The sequence below is a fragment of the Amorphotheca resinae genome (genome assembly GCF_003019875.1).
Source record: "Amorphotheca resinae ATCC 22711 unplaced genomic scaffold M430scaffold_2, whole genome shotgun sequence".
Lineage (NCBI taxonomy): Eukaryota > Fungi > Ascomycota > Leotiomycetes > Helotiales > Amorphothecaceae > Amorphotheca > Amorphotheca resinae.
In genome coordinates, this window is record NW_020194472.1 from 1,270,993 (window position 1) to 1,293,110 (window position 22,118).

General features: G+C 49.5%; 8 protein-coding genes across 8 annotated transcripts; 5 read left to right on the plus strand and 3 right to left on the minus strand.

Moving 5' to 3' along the window:
• Positions 1–2,817: 2,817 nt before the first annotated feature.
• On the plus strand, positions 2,818–4,665 carry M430DRAFT_47877 (hypothetical protein; the record flags this gene model as incomplete). Its single annotated transcript, XM_024867964.1, has 1 exon — positions 2,818–4,665. One exon carries the CDS (start codon positions 2,818–2,820, stop codon positions 4,663–4,665), a length of 1,848 nt encoding a protein of 615 aa, XP_024724011.1.
• Positions 4,666–5,899: 1,234 nt separating this feature from the next.
• M430DRAFT_56173 (hypothetical protein) lies at positions 5,900–7,616 on the plus strand. The gene is made up of 2 exons (XM_024868591.1): positions 5,900–6,188; positions 6,236–7,616. The coding sequence occupies exons 1-2, from the start codon at positions 6,030–6,032 to the stop codon at positions 7,409–7,411; spliced, it is 1,335 nt and encodes a 444-aa protein (XP_024724012.1). The 5' UTR covers positions 5,900–6,029; the 3' UTR covers positions 7,412–7,616.
• A 17-nt stretch (positions 7,617–7,633) lies between these two features.
• M430DRAFT_63979 (hypothetical protein) lies at positions 7,634–9,697 on the minus strand. The gene is made up of 3 exons (XM_024869085.1): positions 9,308–9,697; positions 8,823–9,263; positions 7,634–8,774 (listed from the first exon to the last, which is right to left on the minus strand). Exons 1-3 carry the CDS (start codon positions 9,481–9,483, stop codon positions 7,745–7,747), a joined length of 1,647 nt encoding a protein of 548 aa, XP_024724013.1. The 5' UTR covers positions 9,484–9,697; the 3' UTR covers positions 7,634–7,744.
• A 421-nt stretch (positions 9,698–10,118) lies between these two features.
• M430DRAFT_47879 (hypothetical protein) lies at positions 10,119–12,823 on the plus strand (the record flags this gene model as incomplete). The annotated part of the gene is made up of 5 exons (XM_024867965.1): positions 10,119–10,128; positions 10,185–10,308; positions 10,362–10,550; positions 10,599–12,687; positions 12,734–12,823. The coding sequence occupies 5 exons, from the start codon at positions 10,119–10,121 to the stop codon at positions 12,821–12,823; spliced, it is 2,502 nt and encodes an 833-aa protein (XP_024724014.1).
• Positions 12,824–13,166: 343 nt separating this feature from the next.
• On the plus strand, positions 13,167–16,028 carry M430DRAFT_56176 (hypothetical protein; the record flags this gene model as incomplete). Its single annotated transcript, XM_024868592.1, has 5 exons — positions 13,167–13,655; positions 13,708–14,486; positions 14,547–15,055; positions 15,113–15,246; positions 15,303–16,028. The coding sequence occupies 5 exons, from the start codon at positions 13,167–13,169 to the stop codon at positions 16,026–16,028; spliced, it is 2,637 nt and encodes an 878-aa protein (XP_024724015.1).
• A 910-nt stretch (positions 16,029–16,938) lies between these two features.
• M430DRAFT_16136 (glycoside hydrolase family 51 protein) lies at positions 16,939–19,308 on the minus strand (the record flags this gene model as incomplete). The annotated part of the gene is made up of 5 exons (XM_024863395.1): positions 16,939–16,975; positions 17,033–17,227; positions 17,277–18,204; positions 18,267–18,917; positions 18,963–19,308. The coding sequence occupies 5 exons, from the start codon at positions 19,306–19,308 to the stop codon at positions 16,939–16,941; spliced, it is 2,157 nt and encodes a 718-aa protein (XP_024724016.1).
• A 471-nt stretch (positions 19,309–19,779) lies between these two features.
• M430DRAFT_33142 (hypothetical protein) lies at positions 19,780–20,070 on the plus strand. The gene has a single exon (XM_024866305.1). It carries the CDS (start codon positions 19,854–19,856, stop codon positions 20,022–20,024), a length of 171 nt encoding a protein of 56 aa, XP_024724017.1. The 5' UTR covers positions 19,780–19,853; the 3' UTR covers positions 20,025–20,070.
• A 936-nt stretch (positions 20,071–21,006) lies between these two features.
• Positions 21,007–21,859, minus strand: M430DRAFT_133831 (hypothetical protein). Its single transcript, XM_024862319.1, has 2 exons — positions 21,685–21,859; positions 21,007–21,605 (listed from the first exon to the last, which is right to left on the minus strand). The coding sequence occupies exons 1-2, from the start codon at positions 21,803–21,805 to the stop codon at positions 21,184–21,186; spliced, it is 543 nt and encodes a 180-aa protein (XP_024724018.1). The 5' UTR covers positions 21,806–21,859; the 3' UTR covers positions 21,007–21,183.
• Positions 21,860–22,118: the final 259 nt, after the last annotated feature.

Genomic DNA, 22,118 nt, shown 5'->3' on the forward strand with positions numbered 1-22,118 from the left:
GGGGGGGGTTTGGTTCAAGCCAACATCCCTTTCTGTAACCAAGTCCGAATTCGCGTGGTAGGTCTCCAGAGAAGAATTGTGGTACGTCGATCAATACTGCCATTGCTCTGCCGGGTTTTGGCAAGAAAGGCTGGGAAGCGGAAATCATCCTATATATGCAGGAGATGAATTCTGAGCAGACTAGCTAGGAGTTCCTTGCGTGCCGTAGCATTCGGGATACTCAGTAATTACGGGATTCAAAACTGCTGCTGGGAGGGATGGATGTAATCAGGGGGTTGGAGTAGGAGTTGGACTTGTGATTGTATGTACCTAGGTATGTATCTGTGATGGGCGTACCTGAAGGTGGAACCAGGCTGTGATGCTCACTTTTCCCGTGACTACTTCATCACGTGATGTAACAAGTCTTGACGCAGGGCTTTCTCGCCCATGGACTCATAGATGCACCGATATTCGAAGGATCACAGGAATGTCAAGACTCAAGAGGCACGAGGAAGGAGAGCACGGCAAAAAGAACTCAAAGCGCCTCGAAGCTGGACGCCCCGCAGCATAGCGCACGCGCATTGAGTCGGCAGGGGAGCCCCTCTAAGCGCCGTGATGGGGGATGCAGTCGTGTGCCAGGAGATGAGTGGATGGATACTTAGATCGAAGAACAGATGGATGGATCGAATAATTGACAGAATATTTTGAGGGATTTCCTATTGCACCTACCTAGATGATAGACACCTGCATTGGCTCGTGATCCCGCCCGTTGGAGGATGAGGATTGGGATTCGAGTGGTGGGGAGTCGTTGTGGAGGATGGGCGCGGAATTGGCTTTTACGGAGTTGCGTCGTCGTCGCTTTGCTCTGGAATAATGATAATCTGGTGTGAAAGAGTGATGATAAGATAGTCATTTATCGATGTGTACCTGGTAGTGGTCATGGTACGAGTAGCCGGATAGCTTCCTATTGTATCATATAGAGTGATCAGAGATTCAGAGGTGATGGTGAGGCCCGCATGGTTTGACGATACAGCGGCCGACAAGTGTATCGAGGGGCGACCACCCCGCAATCGTGCGTTAGAGAGACTTGGTTATGAGGCTGGGTAAACAGGGGGACTGCTGTTGTTGTCTTTGTGGTTGCTACTGATATTGTGACTTGGATTCATGTCGTTATTGTCGTTACTGTCGCTTTATTCTCTTGGTTCTTCTCGTCGTCTCCCATCACCATTATTAGACCTTGGCTGACATGAGAGGGGCAACCAAGGCCCTGAGGCGTGCATTATATACCAACTACACAACACTTATCCCGTAGATAGAGTTAATCGTAGTCGATATGATGAAGAGGATCGATCAGTTCCAGCCTCATGGAGAGAGAAAGCCTCGCACTCGTCCTACCCGCCTCGCCCATCGAACGGCTGGCTACATGATCGAGTCGAGGGTTGTCAAAAAGCCGGGTCTCTGGGGCGCGTCCGCGGTCCACGTGTATAACGACGTATATCGATCGACCCATATCTACCACTGGCTGATCAGGCTGGGTCTTCTCCAGTCAGCGCGGGCATCCAGTCGATTCCTTCGTGTGCGACATTGACGAAGGTACAACGCAGTACCATTCCTCCGTAGACATCCTCGACCTCGTTCTCTGTGAACCTATCATTATCAGAAGGCGACGCCAACGCCTCTGATCCCTCGATACTTTGATAGAGGGAAAAGGGCGTACGCCAGAGTATCATCCGGATTGGATCCATTGGGAATCCGCTGTGCGGCAGATCCAGGGTCCATCTGAATATCGACCTATCGACATTCGACCCCGCTGACCTATCGATGCCTGACAATGCGAATCCTGAGCGACCAGCATCTTGACGGACGATGGTTGACTTTGTTGGCCTTGTTGACCTTTGGCCCTGGGTATACAGTTGTAGTAGTAGTAGAAAGTAGTAGTTGCTGCTGTTGTTGGCCCGTACGAAGGAAGTATCTCGTCCACTCCTTCAGAGCCTTCTCTAGGCAGCTGAGTCTATAGTGTGCCTGTGTACCTGTGTACCTGAAGCTGCATCTCGGAGCAAATAGCATCTCACCGCCTCGTTCGCTGCGGACGGTGAAGATCCGACCCGAGGGGCGTGTCTTCTGTTTCATTCACAGCCAGCCGTGCGATATTCGAAGGCGACTTTTGCCCTTTGCCACCGGCCTACGCACGAGAGGACTTGGATCCAGGTAGGGACTGTACAGTAGGACTGCCGAGTGAAGATTCAGGATTCAAGATATTGCCCAGACTAAAAGGACTCAAGACTTACACTTCACATGCCCGGAGAAAACCACTGATCCATGCTGATCGAATCGACGGATGCGCCCCCCTCGTTGACCCTCTTTAACCCGGCGGGAAGCAATGGGAAGCGAGGCGACGGCCGTGGAGTCGCAGCCCCGTGACCTCACTCGCTTTGGCGGAATCCCCATTCACCTCTAAGGGAATCCAGGAACACGCCCATCCTTCCATCGCCATCGCCGACTCTCCTGGCAACAGAGCAAAACAAAACAAAAACAACACAAATCCCCCCCTTCGCACTGGCATTTACGCTCTGTCGCCTTGATCCTCCCATTCATTCCTTTGCATCGTCCACACCCTACATAATCACATACATACATCCAGACGCGCATCGACACCTAGCTAGCTGCCGCTGCCGCTTCCGCCCTCCGCTTTAGATCAAGACGACAGCAACATCCTCCCCTTGTTGCCTGCTACCATGCGATAGACCCTTCGGCTTCTCGCACGACGACGAGCAATACCCCATACCGACTACGAGCCCTCTGGCCACCGTACGTCAGCAGTTCAGTAATTAGTTAATCATGGCCGCCAACCTCCCTCCCGATCCCTACAAGATTCTCGGTGTATCAAAGGATGCCAATCTTCCAGCGATTCGAAGTGCCCATCGGAAGCTGGTCCTCAAGTGCCACCCAGACAAGGTGCAGGACGAAGCCCTCAAGGCCGCAAAGCAAGACGAGTTCCAGAAGGTCCAGCAAGCCTACGAGCTTCTCAGCGACGATAACCGCAGGTCACAGTACGATGCCCAGGTGAAGCTGTTCGAGCTGCGGAAGGAGATGGGGAGAGGGGCCTCGACGCCCAAGAGTAACCCCCCCGTCGATCCTTTCGTCTTTGAGGTCAGGACTGCCGAACCAAGACCCAACACATACACCCGGCCTTCTACAAATTCCTATCCGGGTCCGCCTCGCCCGAAATCATATGAAGATGTTTACGACATCCCTTTGAGGACTGCCAAGAAGTCGGCGAGTTACGAATCCGCGGAGCGGAAGCGGGACGAGGAGAAGCAACGGGAGTTGCGGAAGCGGGAGGAAGAGGAGCGGGAGCGCCAGAAGTGGGAGAAGGAGAGGAAACGAGCTGCGCATGTGGAGAGGAAGAAGACTCGGGATAAGGAGAAGAGGAGAGACACCGAAGAGAGGCGGACTCGAACCACCCGAGCTTTTGTTGAAGACGACTCCGACAGCCCACCCCCGCCCCGAGAAAAGAAGTCGAGCAGGGATAAGTATCGAGTCGACGAAGAGATCAATGTGCGAGGTGAGGACATTTGGAGCGAGGCTGCCAGACCATCAGCTTCTCCTAGGGTCCCCCCGTCAGCGCCCCTTACGCCGAAGTGGGATGGGCACAAGGAGTTCGCGGCGGAGTACATGCAAGCCGCGCGTCGAAAAGCAACGCCAGAAGAAGATTTTCACCATCCTGGCATGCGCAGGTCTGAGACCTTTGCTGGGCCAGACGTGAAGTACCATACAAGATATGCTACCCCTACAAAACCCACCACCTTCAGCCCGAGCGATGATGATACCCCCCGACGATCATCTGCCCGTCGAAGAACTTCAGAGACACCGCCGGTTCGAACCCGAGAACCACTGAAGAGGGAGAAGGAGACCAAACGATCGCCATCTGTGCGGAAAGTATACCCTGATATTGTCGAACCGCCTTCTCCCCCTCCGATACCGAAGGTGCCCAAGCTGAAGACGCATTCCTCAGCACCACCCATCGTGCCAGACTTCGTTAAACCTAGTCGATCCAAGTCCGAGTACGTTAAAAAGGAAAGGGAACCCGCTATCCCCTCGCTTTCTCGCTCGCACACCTTCCAGTCGGGAGACCGAGATCGAGGCCGAGAAAGCAGCAGGTTACGGAACCCAGTTCAGTACGATTCTGACGAGTCAGAGACCGACCCGCCAGTCTATTCTTCCCGTCGCGTCTCACGCAGCCCCCGACAGCGGCGGTTCATCATAAGAGAAGGCCGTACCTTTCCGGTCACCACTAGTCATCGCTCGGACATGCATAATGTCGATGACGAGGATTACTCTCCACGTGATCGCAGCGAATCGCCTCGAGGGGGACGGAAGGTTGAGCGACCACCTGTCAGCAATACATCGCGCCAAGCACCGCAACGTACCAATCCTCAGGCGTACTACCCACCAGAAGCTGCTGAACCAGTCACCATCAATGCTCGGCCCCAAATGCCCTCTCGAGATCATCGAGGCGGTACTAGCAGAGGATCATACTTCCCAGAGGGGGTGAAATATGCTCCAGCATACAGACATGAAGATATTCTCTACAGCCCACATCACAGCCCGGATGCGTATCGCAAGGGCAGTGACCCGAGCACTCGGGATTGGAGCTATCCTGCACCCCGCGTCTACGCTTCTTAATGGCTCTATGCCTCTCTCATCTTCTACCCCGTCGATGAAGGGGACACTTCCTTCCATTACAATTCTTGTAGCGTATTACGAAAACAATGACAGTAACGATGGTTCACGAAATTCCTTTATGGGTTCTTCTTTTGCACGAAGATTACGACAGATTGAGCGAGCGTCAGAGCGGAGCGTGACGGGGGAACAGGACCAGCCAATCGGGGGGAAGTTAGTTCTTTCCTTCTTGCTTTTTTACGCATTGCATTGCTGGTTTATACTATCCCGTCGTTACATATCATCGATATGGCTATCGTTCGTTCTTGTATTTTACATCACACTCCTTCTCAGACTTGATGAGGGGTAAAGGTGAAGAACATGCATGGTTTGGAGTGGATGGTGGGCCTGTCGGGAGATGGATGGGAAGATCGGAGTTGGGAGGGGAGCATTACAGTACCCTGGTTGATGAGTTATGCGATGCATACATGGCCCGCGAATCGAATTCATGGGTTTACTGCATTCTTGGTAATAGTCTTGAATGATATTCGATGATCTCCACCGCCTCCCTTCCTCTTGCTGCGTTTGAGCAATCCGCAAGCGCAAGTTACTTACTCGCAGCTCTCTTTGACTTTGGATCAGCATTGAAAACCAAATAGGAGAAGGGAAGGTTGGAGGAAGCTCATCGTCCTGCTCGCAGCGGTTGATGACAGAAATTTCCGCTGCTCTCGGACCTCGAGGCCTTTGGGCACATATTTGATTTGTTCTACAGGTGAACCTCTAAACCCTAGCTTTTCTTCAAGAGGGTGTGGTGGGTGTGTGCATACTTTCACACCCTCAGATAAAGTCTCGCTTAACCCCTTTCTCTCCTTTCACGTGATACATAAGGTACTTGAGGGAACCTACGGTAGTACCTGACTTAGGTACCTTACCTTACACAGGTAATGGATGTTCGCAAAGAAACATCTTTGCCCGTTCGAGAGAAGTCCTCGATTGACCCCTTTCCTATATTCATGTGGTCTCATAGTTTCCATTCGTCCTTTTCCCGGGATTCGTACCTAATAAGAGGCCTCGCTTCGCTCGTTTAACCCCTGAAAATGTTCATGTCAGCTTGGACGACGTCCTGCTTCGTATGTCATTACTACACATTGTTTATGTGTTGTAGATGTACATCATAGAACTTGACATCTTCCTAGATAAGGTATAGCTAATCCCTGAACTATATTAGACAGCTTCTCTTTATAAGCTATCCTCTTTTTCTCACAAGTCTTTCTTCCTGGACAAGTGCGTTTCATACTGTTTCTATTCAGAACTATGCTCCTCGAGAGCAATCCACAGCATCCTGAAAAGGTTTGACAGTCAACACAACGAAGGGCGGTACATTAACAATGTCATCGTCCCATCCTTCGTACTCTTCCGGGACGAACACATTTTGCCGCCGTTTAATCAATCTCCATGCCAACGCAGACTCGGTGCTCTATCTCCTCAAAGATCATTATCTCTCTTTTGGCCCTCCTCTTGCTTGTTCAACTATACAGGCTCGATCAGTACGACCGAGGAAAGGGAGTACCGTGCTATTGAATACCCAACATAGCCAGTGGTTATGGGAAAGGATAAGAGGCGAGCAGTCAAAGCTGAGGTTGAGAACGAGGCAGAGGGACAGGCCACACCGCGCAAGAAGCGCGTCGGGACAACAATAACACTCGAAGCGAGTCGCCGATCTACTCGCAAGATCACCTTGACCAAGAAAGCCCACATCAACAAGGAGCGTCTCAACAACGCAACCACCACCGCCACGATGAGCGACAACGAAGTCCCGTACATCCTGGCTCCCCAGCATCCACCTCCCAAACTGGAGTTGTCTGAACCCACCGTCGATCATCTCGAGCCTCCGATCAAGCAGTCCTGGAGTGACAGTCCAGACGTCGAGGCCACCGTCCAGGGAAGCCAGGTTGTCATCAAGAAGAAAGTCTGGCATGAGCCGACTCCCGTCCCTGAACCCCCTGTCACGGTCATGACAAGCGGTGCCCCAGATGAGATGCCCGAGTCTCGTGCCATCCTCTCCCCGTCTCTCTCTGCTGCAAATCCTGTTCCAACTGCCGCCAATCCGGTTCACACTGCTACCAACCCGATCCCCACTGCTAACAATCCGTCCCTCGCAGCTGTCCAGGTCTCTACTGCACAACGCGTCAATCGCAACCCCAACACCATCGACGTTGGCCCGATGTTCCACTACTTTGGCTACAGCAACGATCTCAGCCCCCTCTACATCGAGCACTTATGCCCTGGTTCCGTCTTCATCAGCGTCGCCAAGCTCCCGGGCTTCAAATGGACCATCGGCACTCGCGGCTACCCCATCATTGTCCCCTCCCCCGCCCCCGACGCCCTCGTCTACGGCATGCTCTACGCCATCCCCAACGAATTCATGGACACGCTGCACGCGCGCGCCCTCAAGCGCGGCGCCATCCCCACCAACATCACCGTCGACATTTACGTCAAGCCCCCTCCGAGCCCCTCCAATTTCGGCTGGGGATACGGCGCGCTCGGCCAGCAGCACCTGAGAGGTCAGCGCGTGGCGCGCGTCTGCGTCGGTGATCCGGATGATGCGGATGGTGTCCTGCTCTCGGGCGAGAAGGGCGATGCGCTTATCATGCGCCTGAATCGCGGCTTTGTGGAGGCTATCATGGAAGGGTTCCCGGACGAGTATGTCTTGGAGGTGTTTAGGAAGTGGATCCCGTACCCGAAGACCCCGGTGGGCATTATTTGGTAGATGGCTGGGTGCATGGCACTTGAAGCTTGTTTGGTCTTGGGCGCGGCTGAAATCGATGCTTGGGTTTTGTGGGAGGGAGTTCAGGGCGCTCTTGATGATTGTGTTGGGGATCATCACTCGGTCAGTCTTGAGAAAAATAGGCAGTAAAGGTACATGAGCGTTGGGAATGGTTTCACATGGATCGGTTCATTAGTGTGGAGCGAGAAGACCTCATTGTCGGATGGATGGTAGAAGCTCTTGATAGTACATTAAAAAAAATCGATCACTCACATTCAAGAAAAATCTATCTAATCTAAATCTGTAGGAGGAACATATATAAAGTGCGACTTTCTTTTAACAGAGAACGTAGAGGGAACAGATCATGCTGAGCCCAAGGATCATCGAGCACCAGAAACATACGTTGTTCAGGGTTCGCCTCCCCTTGACCCATCGCGTGCGCTGCAGCATCACGATCGGCAGCTGGCTCATCTGCGCCAGGAAGCCGTACCCGCGGATCTTCTTCGTGATGCAGGCCATCACGATCTCGTGCCCGATGGCGCTGATCAGGAACGTGATGAGCGTCGCCATCGGCCGGCCGATGTGCGGCCGGGACGCAGAGTAGACGTGTCGCCGGAAGAAGTGATGCACAGGGATGTTCCACTCGCGGGAGAACTCTAGCCAGTCCGTCGAGTTCCACCAGTCGGAGTAGAAGCGCCGGTCAGCAAAGCGGGTTATCTCGGCGAAGGCCCCGAGCACGTACTCGAAGATCACGAGGAAGACCAGCAGGAAGCTGACCATGAAGGGGAAGAGCAGCAGGGAGATGGATTCCGCGAGAATGAGAGCCATCTCGGAGAAGGATGATACGGTCTCAAGACGCAATGCGGACTCTGTCAACACGGGGAGGATAAATTCCTCAGACGTAATTGTCAGGAGGAAGATGACGCCAAAGACGGCGAGGATCTTGTACCCCAATTGTGTCCAGACTATGCCTTGAGTCCGAGGGTACTCGAGTTCGTAGCAAAGAGTTGGGCAGAGGATGAAGTCTACGTAATTGGACCAGGTAAGGTTCTTCGGGTACGTGACCGACCCCATGGGCGAGGTGAGCTCGAAGGCTAGATCCTCTCGGAGGCGTGCGACTTGCGATTTCTCGTCGGCATCGCGCCTCTCTCTCTCCTCAGTTGACGGCGTATGACCCGCGCTCGGGTATTGATAAGCAGGGGCTTTTGAAGCTGTGGAGGGGTTGTCAAGGGCTTGGAGTCTCCGTTCTGTCTCGCTGAGGTGGCCGTTGTAGAAGGCATATGAATGCATCTTCATGAGGAGAACCAAGGTATGGAGCGTGAGGAAGACCTGGGCCGTCCACGTCCAATGGCGGATGAATGGTACACTATACGTGTCAGCGAAAGGAGCACATGCCGATAGTCTCTGAACTCACGCAACCCAAAAGGCTAGCCAGACAGCCTGATAGACGCTCTGGATAGCCATTCCAGTGCCTGCCCACTGCAATCTACTCCGGAAGAGTCTGTGCATGGGAAGGCTGATAGCAGTACTAACAACCATAAAGCAATCTGCCACAGCCAATTCCCACACTTTTACGGTAAATAACTGCCAGATCTCGACCCTCATGGGATAACCGGTATCCTTTATATTCCGCAGCATAGTTGTGATAGCCATGATGGTCAGGGCAATCCAGAACAGAACGTAGAAGCCATGAAAGTCCCGATAATCACTGTTTGGATCGAAGTGGGAGACTCGAGAAGCATACTCGATAGTGGGGAACAGTCTTTGGCGCTGCTCTGCTCGGAGCTGCTTTCGCGCGGAAGAGATGGAATGGGCGGATGGAGGAGCGTCAGCGGGGACAGGAGTTGTCCGTCCACTGCAGCCGTTAGCTGAATCATGAAGAGGGGAGGGGAAGTATGCCTTGTTTGGGCTGTTGAGCCTCCATTCTCGGGCGTCTCTCTGGCTCCTATGTATCCCTCCTCGCCCATAGCACGTAGGAGCACCGCGTTTGAAGGCTTGACGGCGCGAGGACGGAGGATTTGGTCATGATTGGTGCTCCCGTTCCCATTTATATGGATATCTGCCGCGGAAGACATGGCGGTATACTGTAGGAGGTGTTTCGAGGGTCTTCGTAGAGATTACCAGACGACAAGCTCCAAAGCGAAGCTTGATGCCAGCTTGCGGGCAGGGGCAAATGCGAGGGACAGGATTGATTGTATATCACGTAAAAGTACACCACTTGTATGATCCTAACAGAGCACAGGGGATGCGCAGACACGGCATTGCAAACAAGCGGCAGGGCAGCCCTCTCAATTGTTTCTTGAAGTCCTGCTCGCATTGTCTCCAGCTTTAACCTTTGAGGCGCCACACGCAACCGCCGGAGCCGCGAAGACATTGACGCATTAGACGCCTCAGGCATCTCATGCACCTGGGGGCCTCGGCATAAATTAAGAATTTAAGCCTTGGTGGCTTAATGTCTTGGTGCCTTAATGTATGCCACATATTTACGGCCGCCAGGCTAGGCCCTCCCTGGTTCTAGCGCGCATTCCTACCACCGTTTAGGCCAGGTCAACGGTGGCTCCATCAACAGTATCGAAGACGAGGGTATTCAGGGTCAACCCACTTGGTCAACGAGCAGCGCTCTTTATCTCTTGTGAGAGAATCTATTGCATTCCTCCTAAACTGGTCAACTTTTAACGCTTGGCCCGTTGCGGGCCCTTAGACTGGCAAAATGAGTTCTTGTAAGGCCCCCCTCCACACCCCTCCACTCAAATCTACCTGAACTGACCCCTAGCAGTGAAGCAATTCATTCGCAATGTGCGGGCTTCAAAGACCATCGCCGATGAGCGCGCAGTTGTACAGAAGGAAAGCGCTGCAATAAGAGCAAGCTTCAGGGAAGAGAGCGGAGACTCTAATGTCAGGTAGGACACCGCCAGGGGGAACATTCAGGAGCACCAGCTGACCTGCTCTACAGACGGAACAATGTTGCGAAGCTCCTGTACCTCTTCACCCTTGGGGAACGAACCCACTTTGGCCAGATCGAATGTCTGAAGCTGCTGGCGTCGCCTCGATTTGCAGATAAAAGATTGGGATATTTGGGGACGATGCTTCTCCTGGATGAGAACCAGGAGGTCCTGACTTTGGTCACGAATTCATTGAAGAAGTATGTCAACCGAGGCACAATTGCGGCATATATCTAACCCTGTGTTAGTGACCTCAACCACTCCAACCAGTACATCGTCGGACTCGCCCTTTGTACCCTCGGAAACATTGCCTCCGTTGAAATGTCAAGAGATCTTTTCCCCGAGATCGAAACACTCCTCTCTACCGCCAACCCATACATTCGACGTAAAGCTGCTCTGTGCGCAATGCGGATATGCAGGAAGGTTCCGGATCTTCAGGAACACTTCCTTGAAAAGGCGGCGACGCTTCTTTCCGACCGAAATCATGGTGTCTTACTGTGCGGCTTGACATTGGTTACAAGTCTTTGCGAGGCTGATGAGGCTGAAGGAGGCGAAGAGGGCATTGTGGAAAAGTTTAGACCATTCACGGGAGCCCTCGTACGGACGTTAAAATCGCTAGCAAGCTCCGGATATGCACCAGAGCACGATGTCACTGGCGTGACAGACCCTTTTCTCCAAGTCAAAATCTTGCGATTACTACGGGTTCTAGGTCGTGGGGATGCGCAGACAAGTGAGCAGATCAATGATATCCTGGCCCAAGTCGCAACCAATACCGATTCCTCGAAGAACGTTGGAAACTCTATCCTCTACGAAGCCGTTCTCACTATTCTCGATATCGAGGCAGACTCTGGACTGCGTGTTCTCGGCGTCAACATCCTGGGCAAATTCCTCTCCAACAGAGATAACAACATCCGTTATGTTGCCTTGAATACGTTGATCAAGGTCGTTGCAGTCGAGCCCAACGCCGTGCAGCGACACCGAAATACCATCCTCGAATGTCTCCGCGATCCGGATATCAGCATTAGGAGGCGAGCTCTTGATTTAAGCTTTACTCTCATCAACGAAAGCAACGTGAGATTGCTAATCCGGGAATTACTGGCTTTCTTAGAGGTCGCGGATAACGAGTTCAAGCCGATAATGACTAGCCAGATTGGTATCGCAGCGGATAGGTTCTCTCCCAACAAACGATGGCACGTTGATACCATGCTACGGGTTTTGTCACTTGCTGGCAACTATGTCAAGGAGCAGATTTTGTCATCATTCATTCGACTCATCGCAACGACCCCTGAGCTGCAAACATATACCGTACAGAAACTGTATGCCAACCTGAAGAAGGATATCACTCAGGAGAGTCTTACCTTGGCTGGCGCATGGTGCATTGGAGAATTCGGTGATGCTCTTCTTCGAGGTGGTCAGTATGAGGAGGAGGAATTGGTTCAGGAAGTCAAAGAACATGAGATAGTTGATTTGTTCACGTCCATCTTGAACAGCAGCTATGCCACTCAAATCACAACTGAGTATATCATCACATCTCTGATGAAACTCACCACCCGGTTTTCGGATCCCTCACAGCTTGAAAGGATTCGACGGATACTACAAAGCAACTCGACCAGCCTTGATGTCGAGGTCCAACAACGAGCCGTCGAATATGGCAATCTGTTTGGGTATGACGCAATCCGAAAGGGGGTTCTCGAAAAGATGCCCCCGCCACAGATCAAAGAAGAGTCGAGAGTATTTGGTGAAGCTGCCAAGAAGCCGAACAAATCGGCCAATCGAAAATCGAAGAGCATCAAGCCAGCAGAGCAGGACCTCCTGTTTGACCTTATGGGTGACGGCGGCGTGGCAGCACCCGACATCAGTGGCACTTTGAATGGCTCTCAGAACAACACAGATCTTCTTGCAGATATACTGGGCGGCAGCACCTCAGCTCCCGCCACCTCCCCGGCTCCCCAGCAATCAAATGTGAGCTCGATTATGGATCTCTTTGATAACCCGGGACCCCAACAACCCAAGGCAAATGCGCCTCTCTCCTCGAATAGCCAATTTTCGGGCATGTCCTCGCCACCACCTCAGGCCGCCCCTGTCTCCACTCCCACACATACATGCTACGATAAGAATGATCTTAGCGTAGTACTACAGTTACAAAGAAATGCAGAAGGTACCGTGCAGGTCATGGCACGCTTCAGGAACAACTCGATAAATCAGTCACTGTCAAGTGTTTCTTTGCAGGCTGCTGTGCCCAAGACACAGAAACTTCAACTAAACGCTATGTCGAGCTCGGAATTAGCGCCGGGAGCTGAAGCAACCCAGTCAATGCGAATTATGGGTAGCAAGGGAGTAAGTCAACCCGTAGCACGCAGAGAACTCTACTGATTCCGTCTAGCCACCATTGCGATTACGATTGAAGATTTCTTATGCACATCCTTCTGCAGGTCAAATTACAGATCAAGTAGATTGGTCGGAACCCAGGTAATAGCGTGCACGAAACTATAAAAATCAGCCTCTTCAATTGAGTTCGAAGACATACTGTGAATTCATTGAATGTGTAATTATAAAGAGGTAGGTTAACCCTGACGGGTAGTAACTAGTCGTGCAAAATGGTATTCTTCTATGGTTCCCAAGTCGAGATGGTCAATTTAGGACGAAAAGCTTTTCGAACGTGATTTTTCTTTTCCTTTTGTGTTGTCTCATCTTTTTTTTTTGTCACCTTGGAGAGCACCATCTCCAGCCCCGGATAGCTCTTCTCTTCTGCTGCATCCCTTCAATTCTGCATGAGATCCTGAATTTGACATCTTTCAAATCTTGCACTTTTCAAGATGGCAAGCTATCGGTGGCTCTTCGCACGTGCCATTCTCCCTTTTGTTCTTCTATTTGCCCCCACGATGATGGCGCAGGAATCACCTCCAATCACAGACATATCCAGCATCATATCTATGGACGACTTGAGGTTGCCTACCTGGGGCGATGCTACTCTCGAGCCCGATATTAAAGATGAGGAATACTTTGCATTCGATACGAAAAACTTTGACGATTCCCTGGTCGTGGTGTGGTATTCTCTTTGGACCATGTTGCGACAAAATGAAACACAATGGAAGGAACTTGGAGAATGGAAGCTTTTTGCCCACGACTGGTATAACACCAAAAATTTTGAATGCGCGCTGAGCATGGCTGAGTGCTCGGGAGACCGGAGGCTGGAAGGTTTGCAAGCAATATATCCTGGGCTCGAGAACCGACCACTCGTGCGAAGAATTTATTTCGTCTCCATGATGTATATGATATTCCATAACTACGCAAACCTTATACAGGTCTGTCTGTCTTATTTGATCTTCCAAAAAGTCCTCACTAATAATGTCTCAGACATCCTTCGACAGAGTCAAAACCAATTTGGTCCCGATGGTCCCTGAGCTCGTTGCTGGTTTCACCCAACAAGGGAATGCACACGCCGATAGACTGTGTAGTATCGTCAAAACTGTTGGTGAGGCACTGATCGGACTCGCAATCGCCCTGACCTCCACAGCCGTTACAGTGGCATTGGCGCCAGTTCTCCTCGAGGCGGCGGAATTGGTACAACTTGTAGAGCTAGGAGCAAAGTTAGGCTTGCATACTGCACTGGTTATTGGACAGCCGGCCCTTGCTGTGGCTGTCAAAGAGGGAATGAGGAAAAATGTGGCAACGGGGATACCGGGATTTTTGTACAGACTATCACAAAAGCTTAAGCCACTACAGTGGAGCTCGAATGGTGTCCAATTCTCATACAACTGGTGGGGGACTATTCAGTCCCTGCCCCAAATGTATTATACTCAGGTTACATCGGTTGTTCAGGCGGCTCGTGAAGAGTACGGTGCACTGGATGTTGAGGGTGGATATGGAAATGGTGGCTGGGGCAGATTGTGCTCACAATTTGAAGGAGATTTCGCCAGCCGCAATGCCTTGAATATGGATAAGTTGCAAATTTGGATTCCTGGCCAATTCGAACTCATTCGAAGTCGGATTCAAAGACTGTACAAGGAGATTTATGAAGGCAGTATTCCCTTCCCGGGAGGACCAAGCCTGATGGCATTCATGATGTCTGCCAGCCCATGGACTGGCGAGGACTCATTCTTGTCTGATCTAAGAGACACAGGAAAGTGGCAGTAGTGAGTCTTTTCCTTCCATTTTCACATCAACCGCCAGAACAATTGCTAATAGCTGCGCAGTAATTTGGAACGGAACTTTGTCAAAGGCATCATATCCAAACTATTAGCAAAGAGCTACAACTACATGGTTTGCACCCACGACCCAAAAGCAAGAGCTATGTGTGACGCCGCCGACAAATATTCCAAACCCTCGAGTGAATGGGATGAGCGAATGACTACCCTGTCCAAATCCAGATTCTGCCCTCTTCCGGATACCGACCCGAACATGATATGCCAGGTAGAAAAATGGTATTTCGCAGTAACCAGTCAACATGACAGGGCAATGAATGGCCTTGATTCATTCGAGGGTTTTCAACTGAACAGATTTAAGTTCAAAAGGAAGGAATTGTTCAAGGAATCTTTTGATAACTACATAAGATGCGGGAACAACTGTACAAATCTGGATTGGCACAAAGGCCCCTTTTCAAGGGACATGACGTTTGCCGGTATCTTTCATATGCCTACTTGCAAGAGCGATAATTTGCGCCTCATGGATTTTACACAGTTTTGGGGATGGAAGGCCCATCCAGGTAAATCTTGGAATGGATACCAGACTGGAGAATGGACCACCTGGAACTTTCCAGCAGTTTGCGGAGATCATCATGCAAGCGAAACACAGGGTTTTTTGGAAGCTATGAATGCAGGAATCCACAGCGACGTTTATGCACACCATTATTACTATAGATCAACGGATCAACTCTGGAAAGATAGAATCCCAAGGGTAAGTGGTTCCATATCGTTCTATATTATAGAGTTGATGCTCACTCTTCCCCACAGCAACTTGAGGCAATGGGCCTCCAGCCTTATGATCACTTCGTTGCCATGTGTGGGGCAGGCATATATTTGCCTGGCCGACTATTCGTTGGCCAGAGTAACCGCAGAGTACCACGATCTCCTCAACAAGGTATTCATTACAGATGTAAGGACGTCTCCGAGGCAACTGCCATGATGAACCAATATGAAGCCAACAAATGGTTCTGCGTCGATTCTTACATTGGGAAAGATATCCAAGATGATACTCGGGCAGGGAGATATCATTTGCCAGAGCTCCCCGAGCGAAGATTGCTGAATTACAGGCAGCGGTGTAGAAAATGGAGAAGAAGATACCTCAAGCCTGTTGACAAAGAGGTCATCATAACCAAAGAGAAATCCGAGGAAAAACCCAATGGCACAGAGATCGTTATAACTAAGGAAAAGTCTGATGGCACGGAGATCACTATAACTAAGGACAAATCTGATGGCATCGAGATCGATATAAGTAAGGGTAAAGCTGAGAATGAACCTGAGGGTCAAGCTGAGCCTGAATCTGACGAAGACGCCGAGGAGAAAGCCGAAGATGAGTCTGAGAGCGAGGCTGAGGATCAAGCTGAGCCTGAATCTGACGAAAAGGCCGAGGGGAAAGCCGAAGATGAATCTAAGAATAAGGCTGAAGATCAAGCTGAAGAAGACCAAGAAGAAGCTGGGAAGACAGCTGAGGAGGAAAGCTCTGGCCAACAAAAATAAGTGAAGAGATTGTTTTTCAGTATAATTGTTTCTCGCGCCAAATGCGACACAGGACTTCAAATTGGAAGAGCTATACACGTCGTTGCTGGGTCATAGATAGGTAATTCGATAGTGAGCTGGAACCTGGATGGATTTCTTTCTTTTTTCTTTCCCTTGATTTGATTTTCTTTTATCCCCAATGGTCCGGAGGGATGGCTCAATGAATCATAGCTCTATAATATTTGCTATTTTGTCTTTCTTAGATCTAGGAACGGGTGGGATTTTTTAAGGACGATAATAAGCTCGCAGTCAAAAATTGATATTTTCTCGTCGTATACGCTGTACTACCTCCCTTTTATCCTCGAAAGAGCTTGTGCGCCAACATGATCAATCTTCCGTGATGACCGTAATAATCTTACCCTTTACTCGAGTATACCTGAGTTAGTTAAGAAATACAAGTTAACAACATTGTACACGGTACACCTGCTGTCTTCATTTCTCCTTCCATGTCTGGATTGTTGCTTGCCTATATATTTGGTGTTCTCCTAGAAAGTGTTGCTGTGGGAGACAAACCATTTATGTGGCTGATTTATTTACTGTTACATGGCAACCTCTAGCTACCTACCTGAGAATAAGTTGTGGTTATTATAATTCAAGGAGACATAAAATAGGGCTTGGTGACGTGGGTTAACATTAATACCTACCTAGTCAGCTATAGCTAGCTCATGTCTGGGGAGGAGACGTTACAATGCTTGAATTCATATTCTAGTGACAGTGGCAACCCTTTGCTAATACATGTAGACAGCCTCAAAGGAAATAACGAATAGGATTCGCAGTAAGGGTATCTTCAAGGAGAGCCACCCATTCACAGTCACCACTAGAGGGTTGGACGTGAACAAGCAGAACGTTGTGCTCCAATTCAAGGGGTTATTTACAGGTTGAACTGTAGGACTGTGATGGAGTATCCACTGAGAACATATCTTGTAAGCAGGGTGGTAATCAAGGGTTCACGAGAAACAACTTACGGTACATCCCAGTCCCTAATTCCATTCCGGCCAGGTCGTGTCTTCGTAAGGTTTAGTGGCTGAGGGGTAATCGCTGTTGCATTGTTCTTGTAGTTAAATCCATTGGGATCTTCGTTCGTAATTATTGTTCCATTGACAGAACTCCAAGGGCTTTCTAGTTCCACACTCAGAGGAACTGCTGTGGAATTCACGTTGCTGCAAGTGTTAGTAATGCGCACACTGATTTCGGACAAAAATCACTTACATGACCTTTAAGAACACGCTCTTATCTCCATCAACACTCGACGCCCAATACAATGGGCCAAAGTCACCACGGGGATTTGACACCTGGACAGATTCAGAGCCGCGATATGTGTTAAAGAGCTTTTGCAAATAATAGCTGACACTCAACACCGTGTGCATCGGATCAGCATCAAATGCAATCAAGTTTGGTGTCCAGTTATACCAATTCCAGTTCTGCAAACTAGGAGCATAGGATGTGAGTTTAACAACAAGCGGGTTCCGTTCGGCGCCCAGCAAGTACACCCCCTCGGCGATGGCCGATATAAGTCGCGGATAGAAGATGTGAATAGAAGGCGGATCGGAGAAATCGTCAACCTCAGATGGCGTATCGACTTGAAAAACAGAGTATTCACCGACAAAGACAGTAACGTCTGAATTGTTGGTTGCCTCTTGCCAATTGTCCCAGAAATCAAAGGCGTCGATGAAGAAAGCTGGCGGCTCGTAATGGTGGGTATCCCACATAGCCCCAGGAGGAATATCAACTGTATAGCCTGAATTTTCATCGTAAGCCGTACTGATGTAAGTGATATTCGGATATGCTGCCTTAAGTCCATCATAGAGATACTTGAATCGGAAAGGATAATTCTGTCCAAAGAAATCTTCATTCCCAATCTCAACGAACTGAATGTCAAAAGGCTCGGGATGTCCATATTCCGCTCGCTTACCACCCCAGTAGGTGTCGGTAGATCCCATACAAAATTCGAGCTCGTCAAGTGCCTCTTTGAGGACTGGGTACATAGCCTCAGGGGTAGCAGGGAACTCGTCAGCATTGCCTTCTCCGGCATCACCAAGAGAGTAACCGCTATATATTGCAAGAACGTTCTGCATTTCCATGGCCTCTGTCCATTCGAGAAATTCCATGAGACCGAGACCGTTGGTGTTGTAATATCCTATCCGGATGTCAGGACTGAACGCATCCATGATTCCATATAAAGTGACAATGTCTACGTACCCCAATTTCCAGGCCTTGCCCAACGATTCTCGAGTGGACCAATTGTCTCCCACCATTTCCATCTCCTTTGAATAGAATAACCTTCAATATTATTACCCCCTGGCCATCTCAAGAATTTGGGGCCAAGGTCGTAGATATTTTGAGCAAGGTCTTTTCGCAGACCGTTCTTGTAGCCTTTGAAAGTCTCCGCAAAAAGGCTTATCTGATCAAAGTAGTAGGTCTGTCCTGATGCAGCAATGGGGTCAAAGGTAATAGCCAGTGAGTTGTTTGAATCCGGAGCTGAGACGGTGTTGAAGATTTGAGCTTCAACGTAAGTCCAATTGACGACGTTCCATGACTGTGCTGGAATTACTGTCGATGCCCATATTTCTCCAGTAATGTTTGACTGAAGAGAGACCGTTATGCTTGTGTTGAGATTGAATTGATTTCGGACTTGATCAGGATAGATAAAGAATGAAACGTTATAGATTTGTGGGGAGACTGGAATGCCCCACCACCCCATGTTCTCCACACCAACAGGGCTAGTAGATTGGTTTGATGTTGTTGGGATATCAAGCTGAAGAACAGTAGAGTGAGAATGCGTCAAGGGATGAAGATTGTCGAGCCGTAAAGATGTATTACCAACCGGCTTGTATCCCGTGAGAACGGGACCTTCAATCGTTAGCTGAAGATTTGCGGAATTTGATCTTGACTTACCATAGGCTTGAACTGGGTTCTCCTGGTATACAATACTATCACCCACAAAATCAGGAATACCTCCCCAAGTAACGGTGGAGCCATCAAATGCTCGATTCGTTAAAAGCTCGCCGTATAATCCACCATCGCCAGAGTGATTAATATCCTCAAACATCCATCCATATAAATATGGCGCTGTGGCATTCCTTGTTCCAGTTTTAGTCAAAATCTTTAGTGAGACATCACTTTGAGGACCATTAAGTTGTTGGAGGAAATTAACTCCGGCACGAGGGCGTTTTGGACCAGCTGCGGCAAATCCAGTGAAGGCAATGATGCCAGCCAAAACTGCTACGCACTTGACAGCCATGGCGCAGGAGCGTTATTAAAGGCAGGCTTTTCAAGTTGAATTTAAAAATGAGAGGCATATTTATACTTATACTGCTTGAAAATTTCCCACAGTCGGGGAGGAATAATACATTCTGAATATCCGGCAAAACACGGATCTTGAAAGATTGAAATGCGGGGGAGAGTAGAGTATGGAGAGGGAAGAAAGGAGAGATGGGGGCACAAGAAAATGATCGGTGGGAATAATGTGAGGATCTCTGAATGGTTATGCGCGCCAATTATCGCTTGAGAATACGGCCTGTTCTGCTGTAAGAGAGGCGGGGTACGACGATCTGGGGAAGAATTGAAGATTTTGCAAGGGCTTCTTGATTTTCCGTCCATTCTTGCACCAAGCCGCGGGGGGCTGGATTGTAGAGTGGTTCAAGAGTCGGTGAGCGATCTTGACCATCGCATTCCAGCTTCGTTATCGTAGCCGCTAGGAGGGTAACGGCATCTCCTACCACTACGCAGTCTCAGATCGTCTTTCCAAATCCCAGAACCTAAGCTCGCACACTGCCGTAGATACCCATGATTCTCTGCAAGGCTTACGTTCCTCCCCGCCTCCGCTTTTCTGCTGTCGGGTGCAATACTTCCACGACTTCTCCACCTTGTTGCACGGCTGCTGCCTCTGTTGCCGGAAGCGTTTCCTTTGAGGTCCTACCTGTTAGCACCACAACAGTCCAAAGTAAAGTAGAATAGGGTTCCCCTGATAGCGATATTCAATGGCGTGTTTCGTAAGGTATAGGTACTCAAAGAACCGTTGATGTTGCACGCGGAACAGATCAGACTTCCCGAGGGGGCCGTTAAATTTAAAAGAATGTTATATTTACACACGGTGTGTGTTGATCAGCAGTTTATCGGTTATCTGAGAGGCTGGAAAAGAACTCTGATAGAAATCCTGAACAAAATGCATGAACTATCTGAAGTGTCAAAAGAAACCCACACAACCAGCTCATTGAAAAGAAAGGTAATGAGAAACTGTTGATGGAGAAAGTACCTTCAAAATATCTGTCCTGGTATTAGTTAGGTGGGCGCCAGGTCAAGTAGTCAGTGCGCATCTTCGAACACTGTTACACCGTGCAGTCTAAGATACTGTACACCCCATAATGAAAGAGTATTCATGTTATGAGGCTAGCTTTACCCAGGGTTCTGATTCCAACAAATCCAAGGAAACCTCTACTTGAAGAGACCGGAATGGAACAGATAGTCCCTACTCATATCCGGTCAAGCCGATTCGCGACGAATAATAGTAGCATGTGCCGCACTCCGAGGCTCTATGCAGATCTGGAAAATTGGGTATGCACTGATGTCAAAAGATTTTTTTCCCAGACTGCCAGTAACAGCACCCTTCGATTTGGAGGCTTTGAAGCCCCAAGTGATTTTGCGATAGGTCGCCACTGGTTGCGCTCTGGGAGATGGATACCGGGGCAAATTCGTGGACTTGAACCGTACGTATAGTGATCTACAAGCGGTTGATAATTTCTTCAAAATCGTAATATTCTGAGCAAATCACTACTACGTGCTTCTGAGTGGTGCTAAGGAGTAACGCAGTCATTGAGATCGAGTTGGCTGGTGTGTTGAGTTTCTCGAGTCAGTAGAATTGGAACTTATGCCACTGTTACCTTTGATAAATTACAAAGTAGACAATTTCTTCTGAAACTTTTATAAGAATTTTCCTTTTGGCCTGGACAATCTATCCCATTTCAAATACATTATCCGGTGGTAGTAAAGAATATACATAATTATATACGGCGCTCTCCTCTTTCCTTACTCAAGAACGCTTAGTTCACGGTTCAGGATTAAGATAAATCTACAACATATTGCCAGATAGTTAATTCCCCACCACGGGACTGATGACTTAATTGCTGCAGAAATAATTGCAAGCAAGTACAGGCCCCAGGTTTGCCTCCTTCTCAAAGGCCCCCAAATCATATCTCATGCGAGACCAATTGCCCAATTTCTTCCCGTCAGCCGGGGCATACTTCGCCCCATCAAAAGCCGGCGGTTGTGCATACAGCAAGAAGATGTAGCGGTGTGGGGAGCTACCCGGTGGCGGCGCTGGCCCGATGTAGTTTGCCACAAAGGGAGTGCCGGCTGCTGATAGTACCTTCGTGCTATTGTCGCCAGATGCCGTCTCTGGAGTGAGACCGGGCTGGATCCAGTGCAGAATTGGGCCTAGGACGTTAAAAGAGCGGAAGGGCGCGTCGATGTCAAGGCTAATGACGATGTAGGTGCCGTCTGATGGCACGTCAAAGGAGAGAATAGGCGCGGCTTGTGCGTCTGGATTTGTTTAGCAAAAAGATTTGCAAAATACCTTAAACATTATATTGTCTCTTCAAGGCATTTGGGTTCTACGGACCGGCCTTAGGAATGTATTGTCCCACTGTGATCTTGCTGTTCCCAACCGTCAAGCCTAAGACTTTTGACGGGTCATTCTGGATCAGGGACAGAGCAGTATCAACGCTCTTATTTTCCAGCATATTCAATGAGCGGTGAAGTATTGTATAATACTCAAATTGATAATCGTGAGACTGTAAGGTACCTAGGTGAGGGTTAATGAGACCAAATTCTTTATATTGCGTGAACCGGAGATAAGTTATTAATTCCGGTTTCTCGGTTCCTCGCTGATGTAATTCTGACTGCGCGCTAGAACTCCCATCTTACATGCAGATCACTTCCAGGGCAATATCATTGCTTTGACTGGACGATGCAATATCCTGGCTGAGAAACCTGGGTAACCTTACGCACCTACGTATCTTCGGTACCTAAGGTATTCATTCTTTTGAACAAGGA

Excerpts from the sequence above, each read along its gene's own strand:
- M430DRAFT_56173 (XM_024868591.1), top strand. The coding sequence starts at position 6,030 with ATGTCATCGTCCCATCCTTCGTACTCTTCCGGGACGAACACATTTTGC. Across the intron at positions 6,189-6,235 it reads CAACTATACAGGCTCGATCA|CCAGTGGTTATGGGAAAGGA; the intron begins GTACGACCGAGG and ends TACCCAACATAG.
- M430DRAFT_63979 (XM_024869085.1), bottom strand. The coding sequence starts at position 9,483 with ATGTCTTCCGCGGCAGATATCCATATAAATGGGAACGGGAGCACCAAT. Across the intron at positions 9,264-9,307 it reads GGCTCAACAGCCCAAACAAG|TGGACGGACAACTCCTGTCC; the intron begins GCATACTTCCCC and ends TAACGGCTGCAG. Across the intron at positions 8,775-8,822 it reads TGGCTAGCCTTTTGGGTTGC|TGTACCATTCATCCGCCATT; the intron begins GTGAGTTCAGAG and ends TGACACGTATAG.
- M430DRAFT_33142 (XM_024866305.1), top strand. The coding sequence starts at position 19,854 with ATGATTCTCTGCAAGGCTTACGTTCCTCCCCGCCTCCGCTTTTCTGCT.
- M430DRAFT_133831 (XM_024862319.1), bottom strand. The coding sequence starts at position 21,805 with ATGCTGGAAAATAAGAGCGTTGATACTGCTCTGTCCCTGATCCAGAAT. Across the intron at positions 21,606-21,684 it reads ACAATACATTCCTAAGGCCG|ACGCACAAGCCGCGCCTATT; the intron begins GTCCGTAGAACC and ends AAACAAATCCAG.